The following is a 25,743-nucleotide window of genomic DNA, read 5'->3' on the forward strand; positions in this document are numbered from 1 at the left end:
AAAGTTCAGATGCCAGTTTGTATCAGAGCTGAAGTTTGAGCCCGGGCCCGTCTGACTCCCAACTTTAAGCTGGGGGCAGACGCGCCATCTCCTGCGGTCTGGCCAAGGCCCATGTTTGGTATGGTCTTAAACTGAAACGGATTTGCATTTTAAATAGTTGGGAAAAAAATTCCATATCACATAAAATTAGAAGAGATCGTTTTAGAGTTCGTAAACTTATATTGGGCCACAGCCGCATTTGCTCATTGATGTCGTGTCTATGGATCGGTCTTCACGCTCTGGGAGACGAGCTGGGACGTCTGCGGAAGGGAAGCCTTGCCCCCTCCGAGCTTGGAACCTGAGTTCTTGACAGAAGAGTTTCTACCATCCGCTGTACGTCACATTGACCCTCGCAGACAGACAAACAGAAGGTCTTCACAAGCTTCTCTTCTTCAAGGAAAACGTCCGATTCCACAAAAAAATGCACCATTCTAGAAGGGCTCACACCACCACTGCGGTAATGCGGACTCTGACTTTTTGTATGCGCGCTGAACCATCTCTGATTTTTTTTGCCGTCACGGGCTCCCAAGCGGATTCCGAAGGCATTGCTGGGGGAAGCCCCCGGCCTCTGGGGAAGGAGGTATGACAGGCCAGAGCAAGCCTAGAAGCAACAGCAGAGGGATTCCGAGCCAGAAGCCAGCTTAGCTTCATGAATTCCTTTGCCCCTGGATTCACGGTTTCCTGCCACATCTTGCTCAGCGGTGGACATGCCTGGGCCCCGGGCAGGGACAGGCAAGCTGCAGATGATGAAAGCGTAGGACCTCCGGGCCCTGGATCCTGAATCCTGCCTCCACCCTGACCGTTGGCAGAGCCCTGCCTCAGCAGATCCCTCCCGACTGTAACCTCAACCTCCTCATGTGGAAAGTGAGAGGTTGGCTCAGGTGTTCCGACACGCACCCCCCCCCCCCCCAGAGCTGGCCTTCTTCGGGTGAATATGCGCTGTATTGATTGTGTAACACACCAGTACTCCTGGTGCCTTGATTCCCATGCTTGTACTAAAGCCACACAGCACACCTGTGGCCCAAGCATCCTAGGCCCATTTTACAGGTTAGAAAATGGAGACTCAGAAAAGTTACGTGGAGCCCAAATGGCTGTTAAGAGTGGCACAAGGCTTTCGAGGCTGGTTTCACTGGCTCCAAAATGTGAAGACTGGTGAGCTGGGTCTTCTAGCATAATGCCACGGGGTGCCTGTGTGGGTACAGGGTAAACATGCTACAATAAAATTTGCAAAAGAAAAGGAGAATGTATTTTCTTCATGTTTCTTCCACAGCAGAAGAAAGACGACTGAACCGGCATAAAAACATTCTTCTAGAACCAACACTCTCTATGAGGCATATATTTCCGGGTGGCTTTTCTTTTCTTCCCTGAGTCCCAGTTTCCCTATTGTAAAACCACAGCGAGGGGCTGGGCAGCAGGATGATGGAGCATCACCAGTGTTCACTGGTCCTCTACGTACTCATGAGTGCTAGGCTTGGGTGCAGGAGTCGGGTTCGGCTCCAGCCCTGAATCACAAAGCTCAACACAGAAGACATTATCACCAGAACCATAAAAATACAGAGAAGCCCTGAGAGAACCCAATAGTTGGTCCATGTGGGTCCAAAGCACTAAGCTAGGTTTGAAGGGAAAGATGGAGAAAGATTCGTATAGCTGTGGGGGTCCCATTCTCACCCCACCCTACTTCTCATTTGTCAGATTCTGACACTCTGGGTTCTGTTTAGGCTTTGATGACATCTGAGGGCCATCAAGGGCCATCAAAGCTTGGGAATGGCTGTGGCAGGAAGGCCAGACCCAGGTCTTAAGGATAGGAAGGATTCAGACAATGTTACTGGCAAAGATTTGAAGAAAAACTAGGAGACCTTTTAGAGACCCAGCGAGGCCAACAGTTGGTTTAGTGGCAACTAGCGAGAAGTTAAGGGGAGCCGGGGAAACATGGCCATCCTGAGTGCTGGCGGGAAATCTAAAATGTAATTGACCAAACAAGGCAGCACACCTGGAACCCCAGCACCTGGGAGAGATAAAAGAGGATCAGGATTTCAGTGCCAGCCTCAGCTACGTAGTTAGTTCAAGGCCATCTAGGGTTACATGAGATTCTGCTTTTTGGTTTTGTGGGACTTTTTTGTTTTGTTTTTTGTTTCTTTGAGACAGGGTTTCTCTGTGTAGTCCTGGCTGTCCTAGAACTCGCTCTGTAGACCAGGCTGGCCTCAGACTCACAGAGATCCACCTGCCTCTGCCTCCCGAGTGCTGGGATTAAAAGCATGCATCACCACCACCTGGTGAGATTCTGGTTTTGTTTTTTTTTTTGTTTTGTTTTTGTTTTTTATTTTTTATTTTACTTTCCGGAGCTGAGGATCGAACCCAGGGCCTTGTGCTTGCTAGGCAAGCGCTCTACCACTGAGCTAAATCCCCAACCCCGAGATTCTGCTTTTTTTTTTAAAACCAAGATAAATAAAATAAAATGTAATTTGACATCCTAGTAGCCGCTCAGATCTCTATTTTGAATACTACTAACAAAACGTGGGTTTCTTGTAGAGGTATTTGACTAGTAGGAATGTTAGTATACAGATGACCTGGAACATCTGTAATGCCAGAAAATAGGAAAGTAACTCTTAAAATCCTCAAAATTATCAAGACATTGTGACATTACGGTATATATTTTATTCTACGGTTCTTAGCTCATGACTCCCTCTCTAAAGAGAGCTATGGAAACTAGGATTTTTCTTGCCCAGCAGTTTTACATGAAAACCCTAATTTCCAGCACCTACCTTTTTGGTTTTTTGTTTTGTGTTGGTTTGGTTTGGTTTTTCAAGACAGGGTTTCTCTGTGTAGCTTTGGTGCCTGTCCTGGATCTCTCTCTCTCTGTAGACCAGGCTGGCCTCGAACTCACAGCGATCCACCTGGCTCTGCCTCCCGGGTGCTGGGATTAAAGGCATGGGCCACCGCCGCCCAGCTCAGCGCCTATCTTAAAGGTGTCTACAAAGAACTGATCTGGCCCACTGTGTTTGACGGTAGACCAGAAGACCCTGCCTGCGTCAGAAAGTCTAGCTGCATGGGACAAACGCAGCGTGGGGCCAAGGGGACTCTGGCCAGGCTGTGCTGCCAGGCCCCCTTCTATCCAATCCTGTTCCTCCAGGTTTGGCTCTGCCTCGATCACACTTACCAGTTGACAGCTCCTCCAAAACTCCGAGGATGGGGTTTAGAACACGTGGTGGAAAGTGGAGGGTTGTACACCCCACAAATGCAAGTCCCCTGCCCTGTCCCTTACACCTCTCCCAAAACACCTCTCCAGCTGTTCCCCGTGTAAGTGAGGGTGTCTCTCTGAGTTCTGTCAGCTGTTTGAGTCCTTAACCCACAGGGGCTGACTGGCTCCAGGAGGGCCGGTTATGATTTAACTGGGCTGTGGGATGCGGTTGATGTCTGCCGTGGGCTTCATTGCTTACGCGCTGGCGGGGAGACGCTTCACACACGGGGCGTGCGGGGGGGGGGGGGGGGGGGGGCGCGCCCAAGTGATCTGTGCTGTGAGCAAATGGCAGGCGACACTGGCTAGGTTTTTCCTCTGTGTCCCCCGTTGCTGTCAACACAAGGGAAGCCCAAGACACCGTCGCGTCTGAGCAGAGCCTGAGGAGGCCCGGCAAGCCGTGTACCATGGCTTCCTGGATGGGAGAGTCGTGTAAAAAGACAAACTTGGATGCCAGAAAAATAACATGGAGCTCTTTGATCGTTTAACACCGGCCTTTGCTGGAAGACATACATTTTACAGCCTTTTTCCAGGGCAGGCGTCCAGTTATTTATGCTTTGCTTTCAACTGCGTGTATGTGACAATTACTAACAGATGGAGCCCGTGAGCAGAAAGGGACATTGGGAAAAGCTAAGGAAATCTGAGTAAACTATGGATTTTTATCACACAGTGATGTATCAACACTGATTCATTCGTTTTGACAAATACAGCATATTAATGTAAGAGGTAAGTAATGGAACACTGTGCAGAGGAGGGACACAGAACTTGGTGTCCTATCCGCTTCAAATCTCTTTTGATCTAAAGTTGCTCTAAAATGCAAAGCCAACCGAAGCAAAAGTAAACTTGAAAAAAAAAAAATTATCTGTGGCAAACGTTAGCAGACAGTTTGTTGGAAATTCAGGGTGAGGCTCCTGCCTCAGACTCTGCCTCCCTCCAGCCAGAGATAGTGTTTGCTTAAAGGATCAAAGCCAGTTGGCATGGGCCTTGGGGACTTGCTCGCAGTGAGGCTATGGGCGGGCGGGATCACTCTGTCCTTGTGCCCATCCAGACAGCCTGGCGTGGGGCTACCTAACCGTTGGCTCCATCTGCCTTACTTACGTTTCCCCGATCCAAACACCCCGAATCTGCAATCCTCCAAGGTCTGCAAGGTTTTGAGCGCTGCAATGATAGCACCTGGTGGGAAAGTTCCACACCTGACCTCACATGCCTGGGTTGCCGTTAAAAAGAGTGTACACGATTCCCTTTGAGTTGTGGATACAAGGTATAGGTGACACGTTGTAGATCAATGTTGTGATTGATTGTGGGCCCCATTCCCAAGAGAGCTCCTCGTATACTACTATCTGTAAGTACACACAAAATATACGGACCCCAAAGGAGGTAGGGTGGGGAGGGGAGGGCAGATGAGGATAAACTATGCACAGTAGAGAAGAAGTGGTGTTTGTAGCTTGGGACTCTCACAGAGGAGGAAGCTCATGGGCTGCTGGCAGGGCTGGTGAAACCTTTGTCGGCTTCCGTAGTCATCTCGCTCAGGCTCTACATTACAAGCACATCTAAATGCAGCCGTGTTCGGGGCTTTGAGGTAGATCAGTGGTTAAGAGCACACACTGCTCTTTGTTGTTGTTATTGTTTGATTTTTTTTCGAGACAGGGTTTCTCTGCAGTTTTGGTACCTGTCCTGGATCTTACTCTGTAGACCAGGCTGGCCTTGAACTCACAGAGATCTGCCTGGCTCTGCCTCCTGAGTGCTGGAACTAAAGGCGGGCGCCGCCGCTGCCGCCGCCGCTGCTGCCACCCGGCGCGTACTACTCTTGCAACGGATGAAGTCTGGTTCTCAGTACCCATGTCAGGTAACTCAGAACCAATTCCAGGGGATCCAGCACCTCTGGCTTTCATGGGTACCTGCACTCACCCGCACACATCCACAGACAGGCACAAACACAAGTTTTGTCCACATGGTCTCTCCAGGATAGTGCTGATTGCTCTATGGTTGCTGTCCAGGTGTGGCTGTCTATGCCTATGACCGACTAAAGATGAGCAGGAAGACTATGAGGTCCAGGCCAGCCTGTATTACAAGCAAGACCCTATCTCAAACAAACAAACAAACAAACAAACAAAAAACCCTGAATTTATAGTTGCTTAAAATTCTTGGATGGTTATTTGTTCTTTGTGATTCCTGAAAAGTCTGAAAACCTCAGCTAAAAGATTTAGAGAAACAAACAAACAAACATTATGTTAAATGTAATGATTAATGGAGAAGTTTCAGCTCAGCATGTATCCATTTTGGTCTCATGGTTTCCCTCTGGTGTCTTCTTTCTTCAGGACTTGGCTTTCTGGATCTGGGAAAGGCTCCTAAGAAGCACGTATTGTGGCCAGTGACAGCAGAGGCACAAGCTATGTGCTTCATGTCCCCGAACAAGGCACTGCAGAGAACATCAGGGAACAGAGACATATGTCTCCCTGTCACACACACACACACACACACACACACACACACACACACACACGCACACATGCCCACACACACACACACACACGTGCACACACATGCACACACACACACACACACACACACACACACACACACACACACCCTCGCACTGTCAAAGAACAGTGTCTACCCACATGACAAATGCTGGCGATGCTGGAGATGACAGGAAACATGAGTCTCCCCTCCTCCGCCTCAGGTCCTGAGATAACTCAGTAGGAAAGGCTGCCCTGACCTCCTTCAGCACCTCCTAGCAGCCTTCCTGCAGCTCGATAAATCACCAAGGCTCTATACAAACCCTGTTCAAGGGCTCCACAGAGAACCGCTATCAAGTAAAATAAATGTGTGCGTGGGTGCGTGGAGGGTGGATGCTCCCTAGAAGCTACCCCAGGTGTGATTCAAAAGAAGACTCTAAACTGGAGCGTGCTGGCTGATGCCAACGCAGACTTTGCTTTTAAGAGCATGGCACGGTAGCTTCCCTGCGGCTACGATCCTGTTGCCTGTGAAGTTGACCAGGGAGGACAGGTAGACGTGGGTTGAAGTTGGGATTGTACAAATGGATGAAGGCGAGGCTGAGGCTTGAAGCAGTCAGATGGCCAGTATGTAAACTCATGATCATGGTCGCGTTTTCTCTTCCCCTCTAGGGACCCAAGAGAGGGCTGCAAATTGCAAAAGAGTCTATTTTACAGGACAAGGAAGAGCAGTGACTGCTGTGTGACCACCCCCACCCTCCCACCCCAGAGAGCACAGAGGGAGCCGAACCACCCAATCAGATGTGCACCTACCTGTCCATGGAATGTCTGCAGGCCAACAGATTATTCATTGACGGCATCTGTTTAGGCACTTAATTCGTTCCTGTCATGCTCAATGCCTTGTGTGTACACTTGTGTGTGTGTGTGTGTGTCTGTGTGTGTGTGTGTGCACTTGCACTCATGTCTGTGAGTATGACACGTATATGGAGGTGAGAAGACAGCCTCCGGGGTCAGTCCTCACCTCCCTCCTTGTTGGAGACAGGGTCTGTTCTTTTTTTTTTTTTTTCTACTGTCCATACAGTCAGGGTAGCAGGGCTGCGAGCTTCCCGAGGTTCTCCCGTAGGTTCAGACACTTGAACATTTCCTCTAGTCAATGGCGCTGTTTGAGTGGTTATGGGGAGGGCCAGGCTTGCTGGACCAAGTACATCACTGCAGGTGGCCTTTGAGAGTAAAGCCTCAATTCCAGTTCCAGGGATCCCAAAGAATCATATATACATATATATGTATATATGTATTATTTGACAATTGCATACATGTATATGTATGCAGTGTATCTTCATATATATATATATATATATATATATATATATATACCCCCAATCATTGTACTCCATCCTGAACCCCCAACATATCTCCCTCCCCACTTCATGTTTCCATCTCCTTTTAAATAACCCACCGAGTCCAGTTAATACTTCTTACACACCTGGCTTCTTAGGTAGGTTCTTGGGATTTGAACTCGGGTCCTCACACTTTCTCAGCCCTTCTACCCACTAAGCCATCAGCCCGGCCCCCTGCGTTGTCTTCCGATTGTTGTGAACAGGTAGATTGAGTGAGGTAGTGCCCCTTACTCACGCTCACCACAGAATGAGACGGAAGTCTTAAAGTGAACTCAGGTTGTCCTTGAGCTCTCTCGTGCCTCCATTATGACTCTGCACACTCCTGTGGGACTTTCCCACGGAGCAGCCAGCACTGACTCAGCAGAACACGCTCCTAATGTCTCACAGCAACCCTGTGGTGTGGAGGGTGGGGACAGGCTTCCCATCCCCATTCAGCCAGTGAGGCAGCTGGATAGGATTGAAGGAGGTTCTCAGTGCTCACTACAAGGATTTAGCGAAGGCTGGAGCGCACGCCCTGACTTGCCAACACCAAGCAGAGAGTGAACGGGAGGTCGGGCAAGGCTTTACACTTGCAAAGCCCAGCCCCAGTGACGTACTTCCTGAAGCAAGGCTGCCCCTTCCAAACAGTGCCACCAACAGGGACCAAGTGTTCGAGGGCGTGAGCCTGTGAGGGACATTTCTCATTCAAACCACCGCGGTCTCAAAAGCGGATTTTTGCCGCGGCACGTCATTTCTCAGCAGTGGTTTATGATCTATCTACCTTCCATGACCTTGGCCAGATTGTCTATTCTCACTCCACTCTCTCCCCTAGCTGCAAACCGAGGCTAACCTGTAAGAAGATCTGTCCCCACAGATCTTATCTTCTCCCCACAGCGTTAGGTGGAAATCAAATGAAACAATCTGGATTCTTTGTAAACACTAAGGCCACAGAGAGATGTCATTATCATTCACCCACTAATCGTCTTTATCCCTAATTGGCTGTTCTTCATAAAGTAGGTACCAGATTCTGCCATTTAATTATTTTATTGGATGAGATGAAAGGGATAAAAGGCAACACATGCACATGTTTGCACACACACACACACACACACACACACACTGTTGGCATTAGAATGTAGGCTTGGCGCAATGGTCCTGAAGTCAACACCAGCCGTGAAAGGGAAAAGTCAAGTTCTTCAACCTTTGCGCCATACTACAGAAGGGCATTGGCCCTGACTCACAGGGAACACAAATATTTTTTACTCCAATGTGTTTCTTTGTTCAATACACTCTTCCTGTTTCCTCTGAATCCTCTTCCCACGCACCAATCTGATAGCTACTTTGGAGTACTGACATTCAAACTTGGAATGTGATTTTAAAAAACACTTCATAGGCGTTTTTTTAAAAACTTCTGCGTCCCACATCTAGAGATTTTTGATCTCACAAATCTGCACCACAAACAAGCTTTCTGTGAGACTCGTGTGTTCATTGGGATGACTTTTGGTCTTAAAGAGAAACCCATCCCTTGAAAACTTCTGCTTTTTAGCCTAGTTGAGGACGTACATTATCAGCAGCCAAGGCCCAGCAAAGCCAGCACTTACAGGCAAGAACTATGAGAAAGACCGGGAGCAACTTCTCACTGCAGCAGTGGTTCCCAGCACCGTTTTATAATTCCAATAAGATGCACAATTTACACCTCTTCTTACGAATCAAATTCTAGAAGCATTGTCTTTCCCAGATCTCTTTTCCGGACCCACTAGACTAGACTAAGTGACCGATCTTCAGTGAGGAGGAATTTTCACTTTGCTTTAGGGTATTTGAGAAATCATTACAAGGGGTGGGCATCAGAGATGTTCTTTCAATGCTGTAGAAGGGACGTTTGGTTCTTTATACCGATGTTGACGTCTTGAGCTTGTGTCTCGAGCTAAGTTATCTTTGCTGGTGCAGCAGGTTGTTATACGTTATATTTCTCTTCACCAATATCTGGCTACCTCCTGGTAAGAAAACCATGCTCAGGCACATTGTGGAACTCACAGCCATGTTTGAAGGGTGAGCAGCAGTGATCTGGGTCACTCCCTAAGGGTCAGTTGTGTGTGGCATCTGCTGACATCATGAACTGGAGACAATGATAACAGTAGAGCCCACATCTAACCCTAGGGACCTAGCATGTGGGCAACAGACATTTGGGAAGTGTTACTAAGATGTAATCCGGCCTTCTGCGGTTTATGTTCAGATGCCCACATGGCCACTTATTGTAGATGTAACCAACCGTCTTATTAAATAAGAAACACAGAAACAATGTAAAAGAGAAAGCCGAGAAGTCAGAGCTCAGAGCTAAAATCTCACCCTTCCTCCTGCTGTCCCAGCTTCGCGAAAAGAGACCTACTTCCTGTCGGTTCGTTTTTTTATAGTATGTTGTTCTGCCTTCTCATTGGTTGTAAACCCAAACACATGACTGCCTTGTCACTGTCTGAATGTACAGCCCCCTAGGTCTTAAAGGCATATGTCTCCAATGCTGACTGTATCCCTGATCTGTGTAGAGATCTTATGGGATTAAAGGCGTGTGCCACCACCGCCACACTCTTGCTATGGCTCTAATAGCTCTGACCCCCAGACAACTTTATTTATTAACATACAATCAAAATAATAATTCAGTACAATTAGATTACCACCACAACTTATGTTTGATCAATGGGGAAAAAAAAAGACTACTTATATTTAACTATATTGGCCGTGTGTGTGTGTGTGTGTGTGTGTGTGTGTGTGTGTGTGTGTGTGTGTGTGTTCTTTGGGACTCAGTTTGATGCCTATGAAGTGAATGAAAGAATAATATAATGATGATAAAAATGTCAAATAGTAATGAATATTTATGAATCAAGCTCAGTACTTTTAAAAATCATCTCGCTGGGTGGTGGTGGTGGTGGTGGTGGTGGTGGTGGTGGTGGTGGTGCACACCTTTAATCCCAGCACTCAGGAGGCAGAAGCAGGCAGATCTCTGTGAGTTCAAGGCCAGCCTGGTCTACAGAGCTAGATTCAGAACAGGCACCAAACTACACAGAGAAACTGTCTCGAAAACAACAACCACCACAACAACAAAAACCTCACTTATCCTTATAAAACCAACTAAGATGAGGATTATTATTAAGCTCATCCTATAATCAAAAGATAGTCATGAATAGGTAAGGACACTTGCCCAAGGATACCACAGATACTTTGATACTGAAAATGACTTAAAAGGCTGAGAATTATTGGTGGAAGAGGGGTGATTGTTGACATGGGAGTCCAGCCTTTTGACATCTGTGACCCACCAGGGATCTCTAAGACCTTGTCTACCTAGAGTATGCCACGATTCTGTGACACTGCCACGTGGTCAGTGGCCTCTCTTGTCTTCAGTTTTGAAAGTAAGACCCATTTTTACCACTGCCCTGGTCTTGCAGGGTGAAGAAAACCACATATGCTGTGTTCTGAAGGCCTCAGAGGAAGGCCCTAGGAAATGGAGGGGCTGCCTAGTCCACGGTGGCGCCTGGGCCTCCCTGCTGAGACAGAGGCCCACTCCGGGCGACATTCCTCTCCAGAGTCACATCTCCCTGGGTAAGAAATGTGCGGCCAAAGCACAAAGCCTTCCCACTCTTGCTGGGAGGCTCCTCTAAGAGGATGAAAATCACCTAGCCGAGAATTTGGGCAGGCCAGGGCTGGGAGTAGTTGTGATGGGTTTCTTTCGTCCCGGGTGTACAGGCCCAAGGCATTTCACCTCAGTCTATCCCCTTAACCCTCACAGCAGGTACCGAGGAAGGAGCAGGGGACAAGAATGGCCCGGATGGACGTCTGCTACTTTCACAGTGTTGCACAAGCTGGGCACAGACTTCTCATGTCCTGGGCCGAGTCACGCCCTTCCACGCTAGCTCCCTCTCCTGCCAGGCAGGAGTCTGTGAGCCTCCATTTCTGCTTCCTCTGGAGCTCTACGTTCCCCTCCCACCAATCTTTCGGGAATGAAATAGATTCAAGTTTTACTGACCGGAGAAGGTACTAACTAGGTCCTCAAGAGGAACAGAAATCTCAAACTAAGGAAGGTTCCCAGGACCTTTCCGCTCTGGGCACTAATTGGCCCTCATCCCCAATTCTGCCCGTAGCAGCCCCAAACTCCCCTGACCCTGAGTCCAGATGTGGATCTGGTCCTGCATTTAGTCAGGAAGAAACCTCAGGACGGAAGCCCCGTCATCACTGCCACTTCCCAGCATGGGACATCTCCACTTTAAAAGAAGAGATGTGATGGCACATGGCTTTAGTCCCAGCACTCGGGAGACAGAGGCAGGCAAACCACTATGTGTGTGAGGCCAGCCTGGGCTACAGAGCAAGATCCAGGCCAGCCATAGCTACACTGAGCCTATCTCAGAATAATAAATAAATAAATAAATAAATAAATAAATAAATAAATAAATAAATAAATAAGAAGTTAGAGCTGAGGCTGGCAAGACAGCTTAGGCGTAAAGCGCTTACTATGTGCCTGGTGATCTGAGTTCAATGCTCACATAAGAGAAAGAAAGAACTGACCCAAGACTTATCCTCTGACCTCCAGATGCATGCGATGGCGTGGATACACACACACACACACACACACACACACACACACACACACACACACACACACACACACCAGAGCTAGATGAGACCAGCAATCTGACTCCAGGGGCCAGGTGGGGACGGCAATGGTCGATCTGTCTTGCCTGGCTGTTGGGAAGAGCTGTATCCCACCTGCTCTCATCCCACGTGTTGTTGGGTGGTCCCTCTGTCTACCTTCCAGCCACACACAATTCTCTCCCTTGTCTCACTACTCAAGTGTACCATGGGTAAGGAAGTGAAGACGAGGCTGTGAATGTGACCGTCCACTGTGTTTTGATTTCCAGGAGTCCTGGAAAAGTGGCGCGTCTGGCCTGTGTCTGCAGGTGTGTGAAAACTGTGCTCACATGCCTTCTCTGTGTCTCCCATGGCAGAGTTCATCGAGATCTGGTTCCATTTTGTCATCTTTAACAGAGTGGAGGTGAACCATGGGACACGACTGAGAATTTTTAGGACCTTTAACAATATGATTTGAATAAACTTCCGAGTTTTCCTACAAGAAAGGGTTTTCTTGACACCACAGGTCAGAGGTCCTGAGATCACTGCAGCGCTTTGCCCATGCTCTGACTATACACACTCCAGCACCCTCCACTCACAGCTCACTACCCTTGCCTTCCTTGGAGCCACAAAGTTCTTACGCCCTCCCCAGTCTCCCCAGAGTCTCCCATCCCCTCCCTCCCTCCCTCCCGACCCAGCTCTCAGCTGATCTTGGCCTTGACTCATTGGTGCTGACTCAACAAAGAACAGCAGACCCCCGGGCAGCTGGACAGTGGAGCCGGGCCAGAGCCGGCAGGAGTGGGCAAGAAGGCGGGCCAGGGGCGGGGAATCCATCAATCAGCTTGTCACCAAGTCTTTGCTGAGCCCCCCTGAAGACTTGGTCCCATGCCGAGCTGCACAATGGGGGGCCAGAGAAAGAAGACAGGAGCCTCCATTTTGTTCTGGATCAGCTCAGGATTTTGAGTCGGAGCTCCTTGTATCTGGGGACCACCAAGCACAGTATTGCCTTGCCCACGGTCACACAGAGGTGGAGGTCACACGTTGGAAGGAAAAGCCAGCTCTGGTGTGTGTGCCGTGTGCGTAGGAAAGGTGAGACGGTATCACCCAAGGAGGGTCTTGAAGCTGCATTTGCAAAGCTTTGGACATAAGGTCAAGTCAGCTGTTTATAAATATTAAGAGAGATGAATGGAATCTCTGGAGATTTTAAAGCTCCAAATCACTATTAGCCTCCACATTCTTCCCCTCACAAGACTGCCTTTGAGTCAAAGCATTGTGTTTTTACAGTGTTCCTTGCCAAAATATTAGTCCAAGAAAGTCGTTTTTAAAGTTTTCTTTTTAATTTCCAGTACACTACCTGTGTGCAAAGCCCGTGGAGGCCAGAAAAGAGCGTTGGGTCACCTATTAGAGTCATAGCCCGTTTTGAACCACCATGTGAATCTCAGGTGGTTACCACCTGAGAATCGAACCCAGGTCCTTTGGAAGAGCAGACAGTGCTCTTAATCTCCAAGCTATCTTTCCAGCCCAAGAAAGTTTTTGAGACAAGGTTTCTCTGTGTAGTTTTGGTACCTGTCCTGGAACTCACTGTGTAGACCAGGGTAGCCTCGAAGTCACAGAGATCCCCCTGGCTCTGCCTCCCGAGTGCTGGGATTAAAGGCGTGTGCCGCCGCCGCCGCCGCCGCCGCCGCCGCCGCCGCCGCCGCCGCCGGACCAAGAGTGTAGTTTGTTGTTGTTGTTGTTTCTTGTTTTTTTTGTTTTGTTTTGTTTTGTGTTTTTTTTTTTTTTGTTTTGTGGTTTGGTTTTTTTTTTTTTTTGGTTTTTTGAGACAGGGTTTCTCTGTGTAGCTTTAAAAAGTAGTTTTTAAAGCCCACTTGCACATGCAGAGCAGGTTAAAGGGCCATAAGGAATACAAGGATGTAGCGAGGACCGGCATGAGAAGGCAGGCTGCATTTGGAATCCTCACACCTCTTCTTCCCACCTGCACAGCTGACTTATAAGCTCAGTCACTCGGTTCCTGGGCTTTGCTAGAGCCTCGGGTCATGAGGAGAAAGGGCAGCAATCTCCCCGGCCTTTGGGAGGCAGCAGGGCTGTTGGTGTACTGTGGTGACTTTAGTCAGGGAAGCAATACGTGTGCACTGAGCAGTTAAGAGGGAGAGAAAAAGGCTGGCGGTCATGGATCCCAGGGGAAAGAACGCGCATGCTTGCACATCTCCTAAGGCTTAGCAAGGGCTCCCCCTGCTGTCCACCACCTGTACTCCCTCCCTGTGGTCTTAGCTTGAGGTACAGGATGTGCTTGGCCCTGGGTTAACAGAAGAATCCTATTGAATGCAGTTCATTCACAGCATCTCATGGTAGCGGCCCTTTCTCTCCATCCTATTGGAATCTTTTAATGTTATATCCTCATCACTTGCTTAGATTGGCCTCCATCAATATCCCTCACCAGATGCCGTTCTGTACCTTGGTCTCTTCATCTATAAGAACAGAATGTTTTTCTGATGCCCACGCTGGTGAACAGGGAGATGAAGTTGAAGGACATAACCCATGGGTGAAGTTCATTCTTTCCCCCTTCAGTGACCCCCTTTTGGAGTGGAAAACCTTAGAACAGCGAAGCCCTCTATGAGGTTTTTGTCATTTATAAAATGGGAAAGGAATCGCCTCAGGTTCGGGAGTTTAGAGTAAGGCAGAGAGGAGAGAGTGCGGGAGACAAGGAAACTAAAGACAGAAGGGTACTATGACGCTATCTACAATACCCCGGAGCACAGAGCACGTGGCTCCCCCGTGGTCGATGCTTAGGGAGTAAATAGGACGTGACAGCAGGCGGGGTGTTCTAGATACACAGGACTCATGTCACGAGGAACCCTGTAAAGTGTGCTGGGGAGCTGTGGGTGTTAAACAGGTGTGTCTGGCTCAAGCCCTTAGACTACAGCCTGGGTGATGCAAGGTGGATGTGTTAGGTACTTCTAAGCCCTGCCCTCAAGCTCGTCGGGACCTAGAGAACAAAACATGACGGTATACGAGCAGAACAGAATAGAGTTGTGAGTTGAAAGCATGGTTGCTTGGTGGGAGGAGAAGAGGTGTAAAAGACTCACAGGAGCAAGGTGCAGTGGAGTGTGCCTGTAGCTCAACACTCAAGAGGGCTGGGAGTCAGGAAGATCAAAAGTCCCAGGCCCGCCCGCAATACATAGAGACCCCACGCAGCCACCACCGTCGTCCAAAAAGCAAGCATACAAACACCACCACCTAGTTAAATGACAGCAAACCACCCCAAAGGAACTCAGAAGATCATCAAAACAGAAAAGACACACATGTAATGCCAACACATCGGTTAAGTACTGGCCTTAACGAGCGGACAGTCTCCTGTGTGCACATGGGTGTGCAAACTCCGAGTATAAACGGTCCTTCTCCCACTGGCCCCTCCACGCTACACTCCCACAGAGCCGACCACCGGCTCCACCAGAAACAGGGATCTCCCGGGATCTCTGACCTCTCGGTGCCCTTTGGGGCAGAGGAGATGGGGGCAGGGTTTTGCGTAGTTTTCCCATTCTGTCTTTACCACTCTAGTTACATAATTTCAAATTCCAGCGTATGATAACGTAGTTAAAAACTTCCCTCCTGTACTGATGTTTTCAAAGGGAAAAAATTCTAATGATCCTAACAACGTGGTCAGAGACCCCCGACACCTTGGTTTGAGAAACTATTGACAAAATCTTGTTTCATGGTATGTACTTATTTTATGGTGCATTTTCACTGCAAAAGGAGTTTTTTTTATAATTTTTAAATTCTTAAAACGAAGACTAGCTTTTTTCTAACTAGCAGCTCTAGAAAACACTCAAGTTCATCTTAATTGAATGTTGGTGGGCCATTTGTCCCAGAAGGCCTAACTCTTTTGAGTGTATTTCTTTACCTTTGTTGACTTGGTTACATTCTGACATTGTGGAAATCTGAAACGGACTTAGCACCTACTGGCCTGTAACTCTACACATGCTAACTGTTTTGAACGTGAACTTATGCTCCTCTAATCTTTATTCTGATTCTAAAGTGTTGCGCCCTTTTCCTCTACTCTGTAGCACCCCCTGGCGTTCTATATGGCGCTTGCAGTTAATACATGGCACATTTTCTTGCTTTGCTGAAGGAGTACCATCTGTAGGTGTGATTTACAGATAGGTTCTCAAAAGAATTTGTGTGAAATGTCTAGGTTCCAAGGTCAAAGTGCACCACATAAACCTTCAAAACCTAGAGGAATTGCCCATGTTAGGAGGGTAATTTCCAAAGCCAGTAAACAAATTGTGGACAGACTGATACACATACAGCAATTACTGTCTTTCCCTGTTCAATTTTTTAGGCATGTTTGAATGTTTAATAGAAACACAGGAAACAAAATAAAGTGGAAACTCACAAAGCTGAAGGTAGCTCTAGCCCAGCATGGACGTTTCCATGGTGAACCCCCACGACGCCCACTTCTCAAGTGTTGAAACATCTTGATATTTTGCTTTTGTGTGGCAGAGATAGCTACGTTTAGAAATTAGCTCCCCAAATGGGTGGTGGTGGTGCACGCCTTTAATCCCAGCACTTAGAGGAGGCAGAGGCAGGCGGATCTCTGAGTTTGAGACCAGCCTGTTCCACAGAGCTGATACAACGGACCGTCGTCATCATCACCTATGGGCGAATGCTGACTCAGGAGTGACTACTGATACGGAAGACAGCTCCTGGTGTCTAAGTCTCCTCAGAGCAGCTCCTCGGGAGACAGGAAGTAAAGACAGCTCCTCTGCTCTGCTCCAGCTTCTGCTTCCACCTCCCAATAACTGAACCTCCTGAGAAGCCAGAAGACAAAGGGACCTATTGGTACAGTCTGCCCAAGGCAGAGAATCTCCTGGAACACACAGCAGACTGCAAAAGGTGATACCCCTAGAAAGACCCCTTTCTGCCTGTTAGGTTGATGGTACAATGAGCCCCAAATAATCAGACTCAGTATTTCAGTTTAAGTATAGCTAGAGTAATGTTCCCTAGAACATTATCAGTTCAACAGATCAGCTCCTTAGGTGCTGGATTTGAAGCTGGGGACACAAAAATACCTTCAGTGCATTGGTTGATATCATTCTCCATGGGCTGGCTCCCACTCCATCATTTGATTTCTCATGTGTCCTGGTTTGTGGGTAGACAGCACCATATGCTGGTAGATTTTTAAAATATTTGCTGCATCGTGTAGAACAGTTATCTTAAACTCAGCAATTTAAGTCCCAGCTGGTACTATCACTGAGCCTCCAGAAAACCAGTAAATCCCCTAAGCAAGTTATCTGGATAGAGGACAAACAATAAAGGAATCCCTGCCCCCCACCCCCATGAGTGTGAACCTATTGCAATTTTTTGTTTGTTTGGTTTTTGTTTTGTTTTGTTTTTTCCAGATAGGGTTTCTCCATGTAGTTTTGGTGCCTGTCCTAGATCTCGCTCAGTAGACTAGGCTGGCCTTGAACTCACAGAGATCTGCCTGGCTCTACCTCCTGAGAGCTGGGATTAAAGGCGAGCGCCACCACTGTCCAGCCCTATTGCAGTTTTAAAGACTGTATACTATCACAGTGATAAGCCCTTAAGTAGACATAATGCAATTAGAAAGGCAAATGCAAGCCAGGCAGTGGAGGCACACACCTTTAATTCCAGCACTCGGGAGGCAGAGCCAGGCGGATCTCTGTGACTTCGAGGCCAGCCTGGTCTACAGAGTGAGATCCAGGACAGATACCAAAATGATAGAGAAACACTGTCTCAAAAAAAAAAGAAAGAAAGAAAGAAGAGAGAGAGAGAGAGAGAGAGAGAGAGAGAGAGAGAGAGAGAGAGAGAAAGAAAGAAAGAAAGAAAGAAAGAAAGAAAGAAAGAAAGAAAGAAAGAAAGAAAGAAAGAAAGAAAGAAAGAAAGAAAGAAAGAAAGAAAGGAAGAAAAAGGCAAACCCAAGCTGGGCAGTGGTGGTGCTCATCTTTGATCCCAGACTAGTCTACAGATTGAGTTCCAGGATAGCCAGAGCCTCAACAGAGAAATCCTGTCTCAAAATAAAAACAAAAGGTAAATCCATACCTGCAACACAGATCAAACACAGCATACTTTTTTGGGGAAGGGGTCAGTGCTAAGGAAAGAACCTCGGGCCTTGTACACTTAAACACTAAATTACACACCTGCCTCCACATCTACCAGTAAGATGGCATACTGCTGTCTTTGCATAATAAAAGACATCCGATACAATCACTTGGCCAGACGATAACCCCAGAAATGTTTGCCACGCTGGAGGCTCAATCTATGCTATCCTGATTGTTTTGTTCCCAGGTCCTTAGAACGAGCATCAAGGTGGTGGTGGGGACAACAGCTGACATCCTCAGTCCTTTAATGAAAGCAATGGCCTTGCAGCAACTTACTGTTGGGCATGCCTGCACCCCTTCAATAGCCTTGCCTCGTTCCTAAATCCAGTCTCCCATTCTTCTCAGCAGCCACTGTCAATATACAGCTCTACTTCAAGGCGTCCCTTTACATGCACTGGACACGACCTGAAATCGTGCCCCAGCCCACTGGAGGACTTTGTTTCTCCTCTTTCAGCGCTATCTGTCCACTTTCAGCTGATGCCAACAATGCATAGATTACAGAGTGCTTTTCTCTTCCGTTAGCTGTCAAAGAACTCCCTAAATGAAAACATACCAAAGGGAGAAACAGGCAGGCTGAGCAGACTTACATCTACATTCCATAGGAATCTAAGCATGCCCTGGTAGTTGACTTGCAGTTCCTAGACTCCACACAAGAGACATGCTTTCTTGGTTTTGTGCCTTACCTGTCCATTTTTTTAGCATATCAGATGGTCTGCTTATAGTCCAGTGACCTCACAAAAGGTCCCTGGTGCAATTCTGTGTAATATGTCTACTTGACAGTGGAATGCTGCTATATTCATCATCTGATTTGACAACTTTATAGGTCAAGGAGCAGCATTTACACTGCATTTTTGATGCACAGACACTTAATGCTGTGTTCATTATATGAAGGACCAGGAGCAATCAACTTTTCAAATGCTTAGTAGGTGTTCAGATCCCTGTGTTGGCTGTGCATAGAATGTCATTTCCTTCAACTCTGCTAAGTTGAACTTGCCATGTGACAGTACTGAGGTGGAATATGAAGGGGTGCTTAACTTGGAAGCCCCCACCTTTAGACTACTAAGTGATCATTTACCCCTGCACCAAAAGATGTGCTTGCGAATCCGACTTCCTCACCTCCAGGCTTTTTCCCTGACATAATCCACTGCTATCTCCCCCCCCCCTTTTGCCCAGACCACTATTCCCCTCCCACCAACACAGCACCAGTGTTTCTCATTTGTATGTGTGCAGGCCGGAGGACAACTTGCAGGTGTCTCTCCTTCCACAACAGTCACACTTGGGGACGAGGAAGTGCCTTCCCTGTTGGGCCATTTTGTCATTCCCGCCAATGCTAATGCTGTTTGTCCCAATGTCCGTCTGTGAACCTCATGTGCCTAGAGACCAAGAGGGCACTGGCCCCTGAAATTAGAATTACAGAAGGTAGTGTGCTGGGGACTGAAAAGGTCCTCTGAAAGACTAGACTGCGCTCTCAGCCATCTGAGGCATCTCTCCAGCCCCTCAGTGGGTATTACAGAGTATTACTTCTTTCCCAAAAGCCAGACTCTCTAGACCTTACCATGAGTCAATGTTCTAGATCCAAATTTAAGGTTTCCTGTTCGGAAGGGCAACTATCCACATTCTTATAGGTGAGAAAAGTGAACTCCAGAAAAGGACTAACTTATCAAAGGACAGCTCACATAGCCAGTAATTTATCAATAATTAATCTCACAGAGGAGATTAATCCCAACCCCTACCTAGAGAAATCCTGCCTACTATGATATACTTACTTAGACTCCGATTTTGTTCCCAAATTATATTGAAAAGCACTTTTGCAGTTCAGGGGGAAAAGCAAATTTTGGTTGGAATTCGTCTTACCCACTAACAGACCTGTAGGTCTCTATCATCTACCACACATGTAACTCTGACTCACTCTCAGGGGCCCTCACCTACAAGGTTAGCTGTGGGACTAACATCATGACCTTTGACTTAACTTTTACTTCCGGTCCACAAATTTGGGGCTGAAATGCTGCAAGTTACAAAATGACTGTTTCCCAGGAGACAATTACAGCAAAAAAACTACTTAACTTTGGTTCCAACCCATGTCAAAATAGCTGTTATATATTATTCCCCATCTTAATTTGGTTCAAAATCCCTTCTCAACACTTACAATCCTTTAAACAAAAGCTCAGTACAAATCCCTGACTACACTATTCAACCCGAGAAGTGCTTTGTAAGGGTAGATGGTCTGCAAGCTTACCCCACATAGCCTTTCAGAACTGAACAGGGGGGCCGTGAAAAGTTCACAAGTCTTGAGAGGTAAAATCACGGAACCTGAAATCTTAAAGTCAATGCTTAGCTCCCAACACATCCTCTACACTGATGGGATTCGCCACACACACACACAGCTGTTAACTGTACACCTCAGATTCAAGGCTTTCACAGAAAGATGTCTTAGCCACAGAAAATAAGGGCTTTATTAATTTTCTAACATTCCTTAACACCTATCAAACTAACCTATCTTCGGATTCATTATACATACTAGAATGTTTGAATTTAAAAACTGTTGAGTAGTTGGCTTAAGTTTCATTTAAAATGAAATGAACTTTGGGTTGTGTTTAGGGCAATTTCCCAAATGGGCCTACTGTCATTCTGACATTCCCAGCACTGCCAATCATAAAGTCAAACACCACTTCTGAACGGTGTTCTACATCTATATGGATACATCAAACACCCAACCATTTTTTTGTTTGTTTTTCAAGACTGGGCTTCTCTGTGTAGCTTTGCACCTTTCCTGGAACTCACTCCGTAGCCCAGGCTAGCCTCCAACTCAGAGATCCACCTGCCTCTGACTCCCGAGTGCTGGGATTCAAGACATGCACCACCACCGCCCGACTCCAACCAAGTTCTTATACTTACGTGTTCGTGCGTGCAGGTATGTACATGGAAGGAAGTATAACTTCTACACGAGGTCAATTCTCTAACCTACCATGTAGGTCTCAGGGATCAAACTCAAGATTGCAGGCTTCACAGCAAGCCCTCCCACCCACTGTCTGAACCAAGATTTAACTCTTTATGTGAAACAAACATCTCATTTGCTTCTACTTTGTAAATGGTAAAACTACAATCATCAGTAACTGTTTCACACCCAGAGCCACATAAAATTTCCCTGCAAGGCCAGGCAGGGGTGGCACCCGACTTTAATCTCCGCACTCAGGAGGTAGAGGTAGGCAGATCTCTGAGTTTAAGGCCAGCCTGGTTTACAGAGTCAGTCACAGGACACCTAGGGCCGTCACACACAGAACCATTTCCCCCCAAAAAAATTAAAGAAAAAGAGTGGAAAGTAAGCAAGCTCTGGTAATGCTCAGTTAAATGAGCTCAGTTAAAGGCTCAGAAAACCTAGTAAAGTGGAAATCCTGAGCACAGGAAGGGGCAGGGTAAAAGGCAACCTAAGAGAACTGAGAAAGCAGGGATCTAACTTCAGCTTTACCTCCACCACTTACTAACTCGCGGCTTCCATTTCCTTAGCCACCAAACACTATGCTCCAACCTTTAACTGGTATCACCAGCCATTGTATGCTATACGCTCAACTGCCACAAAAGCAATTAAAATATGAATCCTGGCTCTGGGGCCAAGACCCAAATTCAAACCCAGCCTCCTCACTGACAAATTAGATTTCTTGGGGGCTAGAGAAATGGCTTGGCTGTTAGGAGCACTGGGTATTCTTCCAGAGGACCCAGGTTTGATTCCCAGCACCCACATGGCAGCACACACCTTGTTCTAGGGGATCTGGTGTTCTCTTCAGGAACCAGGTACACAGTGGTGGCACAGATACACATGCACAGAAATAGTAAGTCTTAAAAGCCATGTAATTTCTCATGCATAATACACACGCATCCATATAAAGAGAATGTTTGTCACAGGTGAACTGCTGAGGCTCAAGCTCAGTGAAAAATTGCTCATTCCTGAAGTGGAGGCAATTATCCTAACTGGGGACACTCCAGTGAGTGGAGTGACTCGAAATTCGAAGCTGTTACAGCTATAAGTCTGTAAAAGCTGAACCCACCTGAGAAGGCCGAGGCTGTGCCTGGGCAGGACTAGAGCACAGGCAGCAGGAGTCTGCAGAAACCTTAGATCAATAGTTCCCGGTGCTACAGCCCTTTACTAGTTTCTTTTATAGTGGTGACCCCCAACCACACGTTATGTTGTTGCTACATCGTAACTATAATTCCCTTTTGTTACTTACCTATGTCCTATCACTTGTTTCCTCTAAGTATGTACATCACAATCAATTCAATCCTATGAATCCTTTGCATGAACCGAAAACCTGCCAAATCCTTGTTGTTTCAGTTTGCTGCTGACGTGTAGTCCAATCAGACTCCCAAAGGAGCGGGCTATGCGCTAAACTGTCTAGTGCGTGTTACAACTTCAACAACATCTTGAGCCAGGTCTAACCGCATAAACTCGCACTTAGGAGACGGAAAGAGGAGGACCAGGCATTCAAAGCCAGCCAGGGTCACACAGTGTCTCCAAACAGCAAAAATCTCCTTTTAAACTGAAAAGAAAAAACAAAAAAACGTAGCATATGCCAAAATGTTATAATTAACCACAAACAAGGAAAAGGCGTTACGTAAATTAACCCATTTATTGGAGCACAGGCAGGTCTCTGACGGGGTGCTTCTACTGGTCTTTCAGCTCCTTCAGTCTTCTGATGGCCGACTTCACTGTGACGGCAGAAGTCGTGCTGTTAACAAAGTTTCCAACACAATTAAGGATGGTAACACGGGAAACCTAAGCCAACCTGCCTCTCAGGGTTCCCCTGCCACCCTCAAGTCTGACCTTCTCCTGGTAAGAATTCTATGATGGTCTCCTCCCCCAATACAATACCATGCTGCACAAATCCCAAGACCTATAAGACCACTAAAGACCACTGCTCAGGAAGTCACACTGGCATGATGGCACTCGCAGAATTCTAAGGTTCTTCTGATTTCTCTACCATTTAAAAAGAAGCTGACCCAGACTCCATGAGAGAAATAAAAAATATCTGAAGGTACTTTCCATAGCAAAGGCGGATGATAAAAGTTTCAGGACGCATGCCCCAAAGTCAAACAGCTGTGTATGAATATTCACCTGTCAGGAGAGCACCCTGGCTTTCATTCTTCCTTCTGCTATCCTAAAACTCAAGATGCTTAAACACATCCACACTATCATTTCTCTTTTTTTTCTTTTTTTGGTTTTTTTCAAGACAGGGTTTCTCTGTAGCTTTGCACCTTTCCTGGAACTCGCTCTGTAGACCAGGCTGGCCTCGAACTCACAGGGATCCTCCTGGCTCTGCCTCCCAAGTGCTGGGCCACCAAAGCCCAGCCACACTATCATTTTCAACACCAAGACTTCAGTAAAAACTGAAACCATACAACTCAACAACTAGCCACACACCACAGGCACAGTGTGCAGGGAACACAGGACCACACTACTCGGACCCTAAGGACCTCAGGGCCAGCCAACAGCTCCAGGCCCCCAAGGTGCCTTTAATTCTCAGATGCCAAGCTCTAAGGACAAAGCAAATGATGACAGAAAGGAGAGTTCACCTTAGCAACACCATCCAACCCTGTCACAACACTAAAGCTTGTTTAAAAGGACAAGGGCGTAGAAGCCCAAATAGTCTCACAAATTTTTCTACACAATCCCAAACCAACTAACCTCATTTAAAAACTATTTTATAGAAATAACTTGTCGCCTTCAATCCCAGCACTTGGGAGGCAGAGACCAGCCTGGTCTACAGATTAAGTTCCAGGACAGCCAGGGCTACACAGAGAGACCATAATTTTCAAAGACCCCAGTAACTGTATAAATCAAAGTAATAGAAGAATCAAATCCCAATTTTTAATTTCAAACAGCTTTCTACCTCAATTTTAACCGAAAGAAAACCCTGGCTTTTAAGAACTCCTAAAGCACATTTACTTTTCCAGTCATAAAGATTAAAACTAGCCCAGTATGTGCCAGACCTGGAACATGGGCTGTGCGCTCCATAAACTTCCCCACAGCACAAAAAATTGCACTCACTTGTAGGTCCAGGCTCCACCAGCCACCGTTTTCATGCAGGAACCACAGTGCCAGATGCCAACCGCTCGTCTCTTCATCTTGGTCTACAAATATTTTTTTTTAAAGGTTTTGATATGAAATATGTAAAAACATAAATCTCTCAAGATTTCAGAGCCTAGACCAGGTTAAAAAGGCAGCTTATCTATCTGGTAAGCAGTCACATTATAATCATCCGAGCAGGATATTAGATGCAGACCAACTCTTGGAGGGTGGGGGGGTTGGTATAGAAGCATTAACGGTACAATCATTTCCCACAAACAGAGTCGTTCAGGGTTCCAACCTTTCCCTCTCCAAAACCAGTTAGTTATCCTTCACGTCCTCAGGGATCTCACACAAACGAGGAATGCTTCGCAACCATGAACCCCAAATCCTCGTTATCTTAACACTGGCCCAGCGCTTTACAAAGCACCCTAGATCCCCTCCCGCGCGGCCAACTAACTCACCTTGCCACAGAAGGAGCAGGTGTACTTGGCGTGCTGGCTGATTTCAATTTTCTTCACCATTTTCCGGAGGGAGGCACCATAGCGGGTCCCGTATTTCCCGACGATCCCGACCTTCTTGGTGCGTTTCGCCTGCGGGCAGAGGGCATGACAGCGACCTTTAGGGATGGGAAGCGAGTCCGTGCACGCACACACGCGCGCACACACACACACATCGCTGCGCACCAATTCGGCTGGCTGGGGCCTAGTGCGTCCCGAGCTCAACCCGCAAGGCCAGCGTCCGCGGGGCGAGCGGGGCGAGCGGGGCTCCGGAGCGGAGCATTAACCGCGGAGCTGGGCCAAGCCCCGCCGGGCCGCCACCGGCCACCTCCGGGGCTCCAGACGCGGCGAGGACCCCGGCAGCCGGCAGGACACGGGACAGCACGGGCGGCCCGAAGCGGGTGAGGGCGGGAGGCCGGACGGCCCCGCAGATGCCGACGGATAGAGGCTTCCAAAGCGGGAACGCCGACACTCACCATGTCGCCGGAACCGAAGCCCAAGCCGGAGAGGAAGAGACGCCGTGCGCGGGGGCGGTTTTTAGACCGTGAGCGGAAGTGACGCCGGCGACCCCTCTAGGCACTGAACTCGGTGTTCTGGAGGTTTGCTCGCTCTCTCCCTGGCTGGTGTGGTGCCTTAGGGAGGGTCTAGACGGGCTGGCGTCCCATGTCATGTTCACAAGCTGGAGGAGCACCCTTCTTAGCTTGCACGTACACCAACGTTATACAAAACCGGTGTGATTTATTTTCTTCCGTTCTGGTTCGCGAGGAAACGGGGTTTTAGGTGACTTACTTTTTAAGTGTTTCCATCACCACGTTGTGGCTGAGTCCCATTGCTTACCCCACCGTGACACTTTCCGAAAATCGCCAGCCCCTGAGCCAGATGCTAACCATAGTAAAAGCCTAGGATCCGCTCCCAGGCCAAGTTGCAGTTCAGCTGGGAGACAGTCGTACTCGTCACAATCAGGAGTTATGAAATGTTGCTGCTCAGAGCTCTGGGGGTAAGGTAAGGAAGAGGGTCCATTTGAACGCAAGACCTTAGAGCAGCGGTTCTCAACCTGTGGGTCGAGATCCCGTTGGAGCGGGTCGACCAATTCTTTCACTGGAGTCGCCCGCCTAAGACCATTGGAAAACACAGATATTTACGACTCATAACAGTAGCAAAATTAGTTATGAAGCAGCAACAAAAATAATTTTATGATTGGGGTCATCACAACATGAGAAACTGTATTAAAGGGCTGCTGCATGAAGAAGGTTGAGAATCAATGCCCTAGAGTCTGGAATTCTCCCAAGAAAAATGGGGTTGGGTTGGAGACATGGCTCAGCGGTTAGGAGCACTGGCTGGCCTCC

General features: G+C 47.6%; 1 protein-coding gene and 1 non-coding gene across 2 annotated transcripts; both read right to left on the bottom strand.

Annotated features, from left to right (window-relative positions):
- Nucleotides 1–2,373: 2,373 nt before the first annotated feature.
- Trnaa-agc (transfer RNA alanine (anticodon AGC)) lies at nt 2,374–2,455 on the bottom strand. Its single transcript has one exon. It is a non-coding gene; the product is annotated as a tRNA-Ala (tRNA).
- A 19,987-nt stretch (nt 2,456–22,442) lies between these two features.
- Rpl37a (ribosomal protein L37a) lies at nt 22,443–25,298 on the bottom strand. Its single transcript, XM_006972225.4, has 4 exons — nt 24,874–25,298; nt 24,362–24,490; nt 23,880–23,962; nt 22,443–22,560 (listed from the first exon to the last, which is right to left on the bottom strand). Exons 1-4 carry the CDS (start codon nt 24,874–24,876, stop codon nt 22,497–22,499), a joined length of 279 nt encoding a protein of 92 aa, XP_006972287.1. The 5' UTR covers nt 24,877–25,298; the 3' UTR covers nt 22,443–22,496.
- Nucleotides 25,299–25,743: the final 445 nt, after the last annotated feature.

This window comes from Peromyscus maniculatus, chromosome 13 (assembly GCF_049852395.1).
Source record: "Peromyscus maniculatus bairdii isolate BWxNUB_F1_BW_parent chromosome 13, HU_Pman_BW_mat_3.1, whole genome shotgun sequence".
Classification (NCBI taxonomy): Eukaryota; Metazoa; Chordata; class Mammalia; order Rodentia; family Cricetidae; genus Peromyscus; species Peromyscus maniculatus.

Coding starts and splice junctions, on each gene's coding strand:
- Rpl37a (XM_006972225.4), bottom strand. Junction 23,963..24,361: donor CCTGCTCCTTCTGTGGCAAG/GTGAGTTAGTTG, acceptor AAATATTTGTAG/ACCAAGATGAAGAGACGAGC. Junction 22,561..23,879: donor GGTGGAGCCTGGACCTACAA/GTGAGTGCAATT, acceptor CTTTGTTAACAG/CACGACTTCTGCCGTCACAG.